This window comes from Cervus elaphus, chromosome 9 (assembly GCF_910594005.1).
Source record: "Cervus elaphus chromosome 9, mCerEla1.1, whole genome shotgun sequence".
NCBI lineage: Eukaryota > Metazoa > Chordata > Mammalia > Artiodactyla > Cervidae > Cervus > Cervus elaphus.
Window position 1 is genome coordinate 23,570,668 of NC_057823.1, and position 10,685 is coordinate 23,581,352.

General features: G+C 53.1%; 1 protein-coding gene across 5 annotated transcripts in view; it reads left to right on the top strand.

Annotated features, from left to right (window-relative positions):
* Positions 1–3,738, top strand: part of GNG7 (G protein subunit gamma 7) — a 137,424-nt gene extending 133,686 nt beyond the window's left edge. For all 5 annotated transcript variants that reach the window (XM_043912075.1, XM_043912074.1, XM_043912072.1 and 2 more), the window contains one exon: positions 384–3,738. In XM_043912075.1, the coding sequence (XP_043768010.1) occupies positions 384–509 (126 nt within the window). In that variant the 3' untranslated portion in view covers positions 510–3,738. The remainder of the gene's footprint in view (positions 1–383) is intronic.
* The last annotated feature ends 6,947 nt before the right edge of the window (positions 3,739–10,685 follow it).

The window sequence follows — 10,685 nt, forward strand, 5'->3', positions numbered from 1 at the left end:
TTCCATCACCCCCAAAAAGAAGCCCCCCTCTCCGTTAACAGTCACTGTCCCCACTAGCACCCCAGCCCCTGACAACCAGGAACCCACTCTCTGCGTCTGTGGATTGGCCTGTTCTGCACGTTTCCCATCAGTGGAGTCACACCCTGTGTGTCCTTCTGTGTCTGCTTCTCTCACTGAGCATCGTGTCCTCAGGGTCCATCCACGTGGTACCAAGTGTCGGGGCTTCTCTCCTTTCTGTGGCTGAGTGGTGCTCCCCTGTGTGTGGGACACGGTGTGTGTCTTCAGGTGACGGGCACTAGGGTTGTCTCCGTCTTTTGGCTTCTGGGGACACGGAGCCTCGGCGCTTTCTCATCTTTCCTCTCTCCTCCTGTGCCCACACCCAGGTCTCCAAAGCCTCCTCCGAACTCATGAGCTACTGTGAGCAGCACGCCCGGAACGACCCCCTGCTGGTGGGAGTCCCTGCCTCCGAGAACCCCTTTAAGGACAAGAAGCCTTGTATTATCCTATAGCTTGGTTGTCTCGCTCGCTCAACTCCTCCACCCCGCTCCCCTTCCCCCAGCCAGGGCATCAAATCAAGGAAAACTCTTAATTCCGAAAGAAATGCAAACAGTCACCACTGCCCACATGGAGTAAAATTTAGTGTCTGGGTTCAAATGGATTACCAGACCCAGTATCGCAGCCCCGTCAGGGGTCGGGCTTCACCACCACTTCCGATGGGGAATAGCTGACATGCCCCAGCGATGTGGTGACAATTTCTGAAAACTGAACTGCCATTTGAATCGTGGTTGGGGCGGAACTGGGCCGGAGGGGGGAAGGGAAGGAGGTGGGTGAATCCACCACTGGCGTGGGCGGCCCAGGCAGGTAGCAAGTCTCACACCCTTGGCCATTTGGGAAGACTTCTGCCAAGTGGATGATGTGATGCTTTTCTGGGGAGGTGGGAGGCTGTTTAGCGGAGTAACATTGGGTGGGAGTTGGGGGGGAGGGACATTATGCACCCTTTTGCGGAAATTTTTCTCCTTTTCATTTAAAACCTTGTAATTCCATACCACTAAGATCAGGCGTCATCGGCTGAATCTGAGGCGAAGCTGGGTCATGTAACAATGCACACGTGGATTGTAGGGGCCCGGAGGGCAGCTCTGCCCGTCAAACACTGTCCCCCAGGGCCACCCCGCTGCGTGGCTTTCCTCTGGCCAGCGTCACCCTCCAGCCACGCTGCGGCTCCCGCCCACCCCAGAAAGGGACTTTCAGCTTGTGCCCCGGGCCACTGAGATGTCCAGCTGTGTTTTCTTTAGTTTTAAGCAGGAGACTTTGGCGTGGGCAGCTAAGAGGCCACGGCCCTGTTTAGCTTCTCCGTGTTTTGTTTTGTTCTGCTTTCTGCATCTCCATGGCCATTTTTCCAACAGAAATGCCACCTGGGGAGACCTGCCCGGGGCGCCTGGTGCTTCCGGGTTTGAAAAGGTGTGAGATTGTCTGAAAGTTGCTGCAGAAGCCGCGGAGATGGGAGCCTCTGCCCAGACATGGAGAGGCGCTTGCCGCGCTCCACTCCCCCTCACACCCGACCACCCGGAGTGTTTGTAAGGTGTCCTGGCGTGGCCAGTGATGGACGGGGCGGGGGCTTTTTACAATGGCTGTTTCCTATGCTGTGATATGGACGGTTCAAGGAGCAGGAGGCTGGAGGACTGGCCGAATGCACACCTGCCCTCCTCACCTGCCAGGGCCACCTGCAGCCGCCAGGACCCCACAGCCTGAGCTCCAGAGGCTGCCCGCTCCTACGGCCAGGGGTGTCAGGCTCCCAGGCTAAGCGCGAGGGTCCTGGGCAGCCAGCCCAAGGCACATGGGATGGCAGGACCCACAGCCTCTGCTCCTCTCATGCCCCTGGGCTCAGACCTCGCCTGGCTGCACAGGCTGGTGGGATGCCCAGCACCCCATGAGTGCAGACCCAGGGCCGAGCTCCCCTCCCCCAGCACCCAGCTCTCTCCGGCTGGTCCGGGAGCACCTGGGGCCTCAGGGAGCCTGGCTCCCCCGCACCTGCAATTGGACTGGGAAAAGCCCCCGAGCCCCTGACCCCTACACTGCAGCCCCGGGTGGGGAGGCCCCACCTGCCCACCCTTGGCAAAACAGCAGGATGGAACAAAGCCTATTCCAGAAACCGTGGGCACACCCCAGGGGTGGGGGTGGGGGCAGCCAGGGCACAGTGGGGCTCAGCCTGAGGGGCAGAGGAGCAGCAAGGGCAGCCCACGAGCCATCTGCTGACCCGTCACCCTTCGCTCTGGGACAGAAGCCTTAATCCCTTGAGCCAGAGCTCGGTCTGCGCACGCCCAGCCTTCTTCCCGAGCCCCCACTGACCCAGGCTCCCACCGCCGGGCCCCAAAGAGGACAAGTGGTCCTGATCTCATTGGGAGAAGCCGGACCCAGACCTGCCCCTCTCTCCAGCCCCTGCCCTGCCAGTTGTGCCAAGCCCAGCACCACCATGTGTCCCCGCCGAGTGACCCTGGAGAAGCCAGCAGAAAGCAAAGCTCAGGACCCCTGGCAGAGGGGTGGGGGGAAACCTGAGTTCAGCAGCCCCATCGCTGGCTCCAGGCTCAGCCAGCTGATGGCCACCCACCCCCTCAAACCCTGAGGCAAAATCAGATCTGGGCTAGAGTTCCCACCCTGTCCCCTAGTTGAGACCCCAGGGATTCAGTGGTCTGGGTAAACTGAGACCCAGAGAGCGTGGGGACCACTGTGCCCCCACCCCATGGCCACACCCGCCCAGCTGCCTCCCAGGTACCCACCCACAGCCTCAGAGCCTAGGGAGGTGGCAGGCAGTAGGAACCCTGCTGTGGGCTTCCTTCCAGCAGAGGAAAAAACGCTTTTTTCCTTTTTTATTTTTCCTCTTCAACATCACAGTCCCTAGGGTAGGCCTGGAGCATCTGGGCACACAGGACACTGTTCTGCTTATGCTTTTCTGGCATGCCTGTCGGCAGGAAAACAGTTTTCAGGGTGTCTTGGAGACTGTAAGTGCCCCATAAGGCCAGTGCCTCTCAGCCACATCCCGAGGGAATTAGGTACACACGCACCCACAAAAGGCAGTGCTGGGCAATGGCTGAGTCTCCCCTCTGCGGCCTGCAGTGCTTCCCTGGGCCTGGCCCAGCCCCCATTGCGTGCCGCTGCCCCTTCCTCTCCAAAGGCGACCCCCAGGCCCAGAACGAAGTGACTCAATTGTGACCTCCACCCCATGGGAATGCAGAAGGTGCTTTTTCTCCCTCTGATGTCCTGGCCGCCCTGTCTGGCACTCACTGGGCCTCCAGGCAGCTCAGGCAGCTCCAGCCTCCTGGCGGGCAGGAAACAGTCATTAGACCTCTGCCCTGAGCCTGGGTGATCAGGGGCAGTTTCGGGGCCATGGGGAGGCCACCACAGGTCACTTGTCCTTCAAGAGCCTGCGGCTGGGTCCCCTGAAAAGAAGCCATACTTCGATACCCTGCCCACTTCCCCCCCACCCGCCCCCATCCCCGTCCCCGGAGACTATTGCCAAATGTTGTAAAGACTGGTCACCAGGTTCTCAGAAGCAATCTGTGGTTCTAGCAGGTTCTACCCCATCTGTACGTGGATGTCCAGTGGTTTTTATTTCTGATTTAAAAAAAAAAAAAAGAAAATTCCAGGTGTGCCACACCCACTTTCCTGCAGTGTTTTAATATCGTGTGGAATTGTTACTACCGAGTGTATTAATCCACAATAAAAAGGCTCACTGCTCCTTTCCTCCCGCCTCCAGCCCTTCCTTGGCTCCCTGGCTACTGCTTGTGGGGACCGGGAGGGGTGTGTGGGCTCGGCTTCCGCAGTGGTGACAGTGAGTGGTGCCACCCCAACTCCCCCACACCAAGAGGCAGACAAGTCACCTTCAGTTTCTGACCTCTGGTTAGAGAATGTACTGTGTTGATTAGTCACTAAATCGTGTCCGACTCTTTTGTGACCCCATGGGCTGTAACCCACCAGGCTCCTCTGTCCATGGAATTTCACTGGAGTGGGTAGACAGTCCATTCTCCAGCGGATCTTCCCAACTCAGGAATCGAGCCCGCACCTCCTGCATTGGCAGGTGGATTGCTTACCACTGAGCCACCAGGGAAGCCAGCTAGAGAATTCAGAGGGAAGCTATCTGAGGTTCTGGCACGTGTGAGCCGTGGGCCCCAAGGTTTGAGGGTCGTGGGAAAGCACCATGCTCCTCTGAGAACTTGGAGCCCGGGAAAATCTTAATCTCGCCCCTTCCTGCTCTCCATCACCCAGACTCCCAGGAAGAAGAGGAGGGGCTCTTGGCCCCACCTCACAGCACATCACAAAGAGTTAAATCTTGTTTTTTCCCCTAAAGACGCTTACTTAAATTTACTTTACTTATTTTTTGGCTGTACGACATGCAGGACCTCAGTTCCCTGCAGTGGAAGTGCAGAGTCTTTGCTTAAGATTTCTTTTTTTTTTTTTACTGTGGTGGGTCTCTGTTGCTGCATGTGGGCTTTCCCTAGTTGTGGCGAGTGGGGGCTGCTCGTCGTTGCAGCGTGTGGGCTTCTCATTGCAGTGGCTACTCTTCCTGCAGAGCACGGGCTCTAGGCGTGCCGGCTTCAGTAGTCGCAGCATGTGGGCTCACTAGTTTCAGCTCTCGGGCTCTGGAGCACAGGCTCAGCAGTTGTACCACACGGGCTGAGCTGCTCTTCGGCATGTAGGATCTTCCCAGACCAAGGATCGAACTGGTGTCCCTTAAACCGCAAGGTGGATGCTTAACCAGGGAAGCCCCAAAGTTCAGAGTCTCAACCTCTGGACCACCAGGGCTCGTCTTTAACTCGGATGTTCAGGGATAGAACCATCACATCGTCATGGCGGTCTCCATAGCCAAGTCCGTAACACAAGGTTCATTCAAACACATCATACTTATTTGTTCTTTTGATTTATCAACACAAAACGCTGAGCAGTGCAGAATGGGACATGACTATGGAGGCGAGAGCACAGAATTAAGGTGCCAGACCCTATATCCACCTCTGTAACTGGCCTTAGAGCCTCTTGAGACCCTGATGCTCTAGCCAAAAGAAACTGGACATGAGAGGCATCAACTGACAGGACTGAAAGACCAGATCTGGGACTTCCCTGCTGGTCCAATGGTTAAGACTCTGAGCTCCCAGTTCAGGGGGCCCAGGTTCCATCCCTGGTCAGGGAACTAGATCCCACATGCTCCAACTAAGAGTTCACAAGCTGCAGCTAAAAGATCCCATGTGCTACAACTAAGACCCGGTGCAGCCAAATAAATAAATATTTAAAGATCAGATCTATCACTCAATTTTAAATCTGCAGCCAGTCACCCGACCATAGCTCAATGAATTCCTGTCTGCTGTATCTATAAATCCTCTCATCACTTCTTGAATCGTGTATTCCATTTTCTCTACATTTTTCTCTTATACAATTTCTTCATCCTGTTTTTACATTTCTTCCTCTTTGTCCTTTCAATACATTGAAAAACCTCAACAAGTGGAACCTGCTTGGCCTCCTGCGGAGCTTGGGCAAGTCACTCTAACCACGGGCGCTTGGTTTTTCAGAGCTGAGAGCAAGACCAAAAACATCAAGTGAGACCTTCAGGGTTTCTTCATGATGATAAGAGGAACAAGCCACAACCGAGACGAAACTTAACACTGATAACAGTAGCTCAAAATATTAAAAAGAACCTTAGGGACTGTCAAGATCCTGTGATAGTTCTGGAAGACAAGTGCTATTATTCTTTCAACATTTCTTTTTTTGTGTCAAGTAAGAAAATAAGTAAATTTTTAAAAATTAATTTTTAAATTATTTTTAATTAATTTTAAATCATTTTTAAAATTATTTTTAATTAATTTTAAATCATTTTTAAAATTAATTTGTGTTGGAGTATAGTTGCTTTGCAATGCTGTGTTAGTTTCTACTGTACAGCAAAGTGAATCAGCTATACAAATACATAGCCCCGTTTTTGGATTTCCCTCCCATGTGGGTGACCACAGTACACTGAGTAAGGTTCCCTGAGCTGTACAAGGTTTTAAAACCTTCTGTTGTAGCTGACTTACAGTGTGTTAATTCTGCTGTGCAGCAAAGTGATTCAGTTATGTGCGTGCTAAGTTGCTTCAGTTGTGTCTGACTCTGTGTGACCCCATGGACTGTAGCCCACCAGACTCCTCTGTCCACGGGGTTCTCCAGGTCAAGACTACTCGAGTGGGTTGCCATGCCCTTCTCTAGGGGATCTTCTGTCTCCTGCATTTGCAGGCGGGTTCTTCATCACTAGCTCCACCTATACACACACACAGACACACACACATGTATGTTCTTTTTTAATATTATTTTCCATTACGGTTTATCACAGGCTATTGAATATACTTCTCTGCACTATCCAGTAAGACCTTGCTGCTTATCCATCCTACATATAATAGTTTGCCTCTGCCAACCCCAAACTCCCATCTCTCCCTCCCTCCACCGCCTCCCCCTTGGCAACCACAGGTCTGTTTTCTGTGTCTGTTCTCACCATTTCCATAATGTCAAGTTCACACACACACACACACACGCATGCACAGTTGTCCCTGTGTTACAGGGGCAGGGTGGGTTCTCATGGGAACAGTCTGCCTTGCGTTCACAGTGCTTATCAGAAAGGACTTCTGGGGTCACCACATGTGGAGGAGAAAGGAGGGGGCTTCAGGCTACCCCAGAGGAGCCCTGGAGCTGGGACAGTCTTGCAGAAACTCCCCTGTTGAACCCAAAGGCAGGCCTCTCTAGCTCCATCCAGGAGGCAGGGACCTGGGGCCGGGCAGCTCTCTGCATCTCCTAAAGGAGCTGACAGCTGAAGGGTGTCCGCTGACAACACTCCAGAAGCCAGGGTAACTCGTCCCTCCCTCCTTGAAGGGCTGCGGGCATCACATCTCCATGCCCACCTGCCCCACAGCCCCATCCCTCTTGAGTTTTCATATCCAACATTCTTCTACACATGAACCAGTAGCCTCTACTTAAGAGAGACTTTCGGAAGCTGGATGACATCAATGAGAGAAAGATAACAAGTCCTACCAGCCAGACTTCACGTCGCACGCATGTTACTTATGATTAGAAAGTTTGTTTTTGTGCTCAGGAAAGGGTAAGCAAGCTTTCCAGGAGGTTGTGGTGCAGAAGCAAAAGTGCTTATCTAAGCGATGACTCGAATCCTGTTTATCTGCACTTCCGCCTTTGACTCGCGGCCAGCCTCAAGCCCCTCCCCCTGGGGTGGTCCCGCCTCCGAAGCCCGGCCCCTCGCCGGTTCCCAGCCCTGCTGAGTGGTCTGTGCTAGAGCCCAGGCAGCCAATGAGGTGGCTCAGGATGCAGTCTTCCCCCGAGAGCGCCCAAGAGATGAGGGACCAGCATCCACTTGACAGGGCCTTTGGACGCGGCAGCAAAACCTCCAGGACGAGGGTGATGCCCCTGGGTGGCCACGTCAGGCCCAGCCCTTTCTGCGGTACACGTGTGGCTGATCAGGAGAAGCCAGTTGCACAGTTTACAGTGGAAAGAATGATGCAAGGCCTCACTGGAGAGCCAGCTCTAGGAACGTAGGGCTCTTTCTCACTAGAATTAATCACTCTGGGAAGAATTCCAAACCCACGGCGGACAAAGGCATCTTCCCCGTGATCAGAACACAGTCTGCATCTCACACCTAAGCGAAGTGGTGGTGTGGAGGCTGGGCCAACCAGCAGGTGTTTAGGGTCCCATCTTTCTTATACATTCGGTTTCCATAGCCAGTCTCAGTGATGCCTGTTAACTCACCTCCTATTATAGAGAAAACGTACAACCACAGGTTGAGCACAAGTGCGTGTGACACACCCTCTTCAAGAGCCTCCAGTCCTAAGTAGGAGGTCAGCTATAAGCAGAAGGGGGCGTTTCCACTCGACAGAACATTAGGGAAAAACTCTGCATTCACAGCCCCCAACCCACTCCCCATGTTATCAGGAGAATCTAGATGAGTCTGGCAAACACTCAGGTCCCTGTGCTCAAAGGAAGCTCAAAGCCACGTGCAGCTGCCCCAGAGAAGAGGAATTCTCAGACCAGGGGCTCAAAGTTTCACAGGCTAGTCTGGGCACACTGTCTGGGGGTCAGAATTGCAACCTGGGGTCAGAATTGCAGTCCCCCCATCTGGTGCAAGGCTTAGGGGTTAAAGAAAGACAAAGCTTGAGCCTTGGGTCAAGCAACTGCTCTCCCAGCATCATTCTTCCACTGGGAGGAAGTAGTGGAAGCCCCCCTTCACCCAACACTCCTGTTTCCCTTGATCCTCTGCCAGCCTCATCCTGGCCACCTTTGGAGCAGAGAGGAAGTGCCCTTCATGTCTGGTCTCCTTCCTGGCCAGCACACTTTGAGACATTCCCTCTGTGGGCTCCTGGAGGTTCTCTGATTTCAGAAGGAACCTCAGATCCGAAGGGCCCAAGAGCCTGGAACCCAGTATCTTCCTGTAACAGTTGTGACTGTTCGGGAGGGTGGGGACAAGGGCACAGCTGGGCAATGGGTCTGCACGGCCTTGGAGAGCAGCCCAACCAGAGGCAGTGCCCTGAGATGAAAAACAAACAAGCGGGACAGGTTCCACCACCGGGTTAGCTGCGGGACTTCTGCAGCTCAATTCTCTGAGTCTCCATTTCCCTGCCTGAAAAACAAGGATAATTAGTAGCATGGAGGTTGTTATGAAGATATTTAATAGGTGTAAAGTACATAGTAAGCATCCAACATGTAGAACATCTGGCTGACAGTTTAAGATGCTGTAATGCCCTTGACATCCCACTGGCTTGTGGGTCAAACAAGATAGTCAGGGATCTGTGATTTGATCCTGGAAACCTGTCTCCTATAGCAACAGAAGACAGAGAAACTACAACGGACTAAAAATCAACTGCACACATGTGCAGCTGGGCAAATTAGGAACAAAAGGTACAAAAGGCCAAAACCCAACTGCCACTTCTGAGGTGCTAGAGAAAAGGGGGCAGGATCCCCGCACACAGCACCACCAAGGGACCAGTTCACCCTTCAGGGATCCTGCAAAGGAATTGTTACTTATTCTCCCTGCCTGGGGCTACCACACAAGTCTCAATAAAGCCTTGCCTGAATTCCTCCTCTGGCCTCTTATCAATTTCTATTGACCAAAGAGTCCCAGGACCCAGGTCGGTATCAACTAAGTGATCACTGTCTCTTTTAAGTCCCGGGGGCACGTCTCTGTTCCTGGGCCTTATCTCCCCTGCCAGACTCCCCTCTTTCAGACAGACGCAAGAGGCCTGCAAGTATCACCCAGCACTACAGGAAAAGTAAAAAATAAACATAGGACATCGCCCGCTGTCATGGCCGCTGTGATCGAGGGCGAAGGTCAGGGAGGGTGAGTTTAGGCAGCTCCTCCTTCGATCCCAGCACCTAGGCCCCCTTGGCCTACCGCCACTTCCTCTCCATTTCCTGCCCATTTCTCCGAAGATGGGCAGCCGCATAAGAGGACCCGGCCTCTTCTCAGAAGGGGCGCTTTGTTTCCTGGGCCTGAGGGGCCGAGCCCTCCGGCCTGAGGCCTGGGAGGGGCCGTTGCGGGCGTCCATCGCCCCAAGCTCGACCAGCCCTTGCTCCCCTCCAAAATTGTCCCCGCGGTGCCTGCCAGAGCCAATTTCGCGAGAAGCCAGAGCGAAACCCCGCCTACCTCCAGGCCCCACCCCTTCGAGGCTGCGCAGAAGGCACTAGAGTTAGGGGGCACGCGCATCCTCAGACCCTTGTTAAGACTCGCCTTCTGATTGGCCAAGCCTCTCAGAGAGGAAGCGCCTGTACAGTCTCAAGGGGCGGAGCTTCAGCACAGGGCCCGCCCACCCGGAGGCTGGGCAGTGCTGTAAGAAACCTCTGGAAAACCAGTAAGTGAGCTCCTGGGTGCGAAACTTGCGTATGTACCTAGTCTCTTTCTCCACACCCAGGTCACTGTTATTCTAACACACATATTGGATTATTGGTTACCCTTAAGACCCTTCCCTGCCAAGTTATAACTTGTGGTTTAATCACCCATGAGAGGACTATACAGTTATGTTTTTATGACTCAGATATTAAATGAGAAATACATATATACTTTTTAAAAAATTATTTTACCTGTATGTCCCAAGTACTGTATTAAATATACTAGTAGCATATGAAAAAAATGTTGTTTATCCATAATGCCAAATTTAACCAGGTGTCTTGTATTTTATCTGGCAAGCCTATTTATAATCATGTGTTCATCATTGTGACCACCTGATGGATGTTGCCATGGATCCTGGTGATCCACAAGCGCAAGCACCTGCCAGCTTTTGTGTCTCATTGTCCAGCACCCAGCAGGGTCTGGCCAAAGACAGGTAATTGTAATAGGCTGAATAAGCCCCCTCTCTGCAAAGATGTCCCATTCTATTGCCAGACTATTTTCCAGATTTTGCTGATGGGATTAAAGATTATCTGAGATGGGGATGATCCTGGATTCCCTGGAGGAGCCCAAGTCATCACGAGGTCCCTATGAGAGAAAGTGAGAGAGAGGCAGGCAACTCAGAGAAGGTGATATGATGCCCGAAGAAATAGAAAGAGCGTGTGATCCAGGGCCATAAATGGAGGGATGGGACACTCTCTAGAAGCTGGACAAGGCAAGAAAATGGATTCTGCCTGAGAGCCTCCAGAAGACATGAGGCTGGCCTTGCGGAAACCTTTACTTTAGTCCA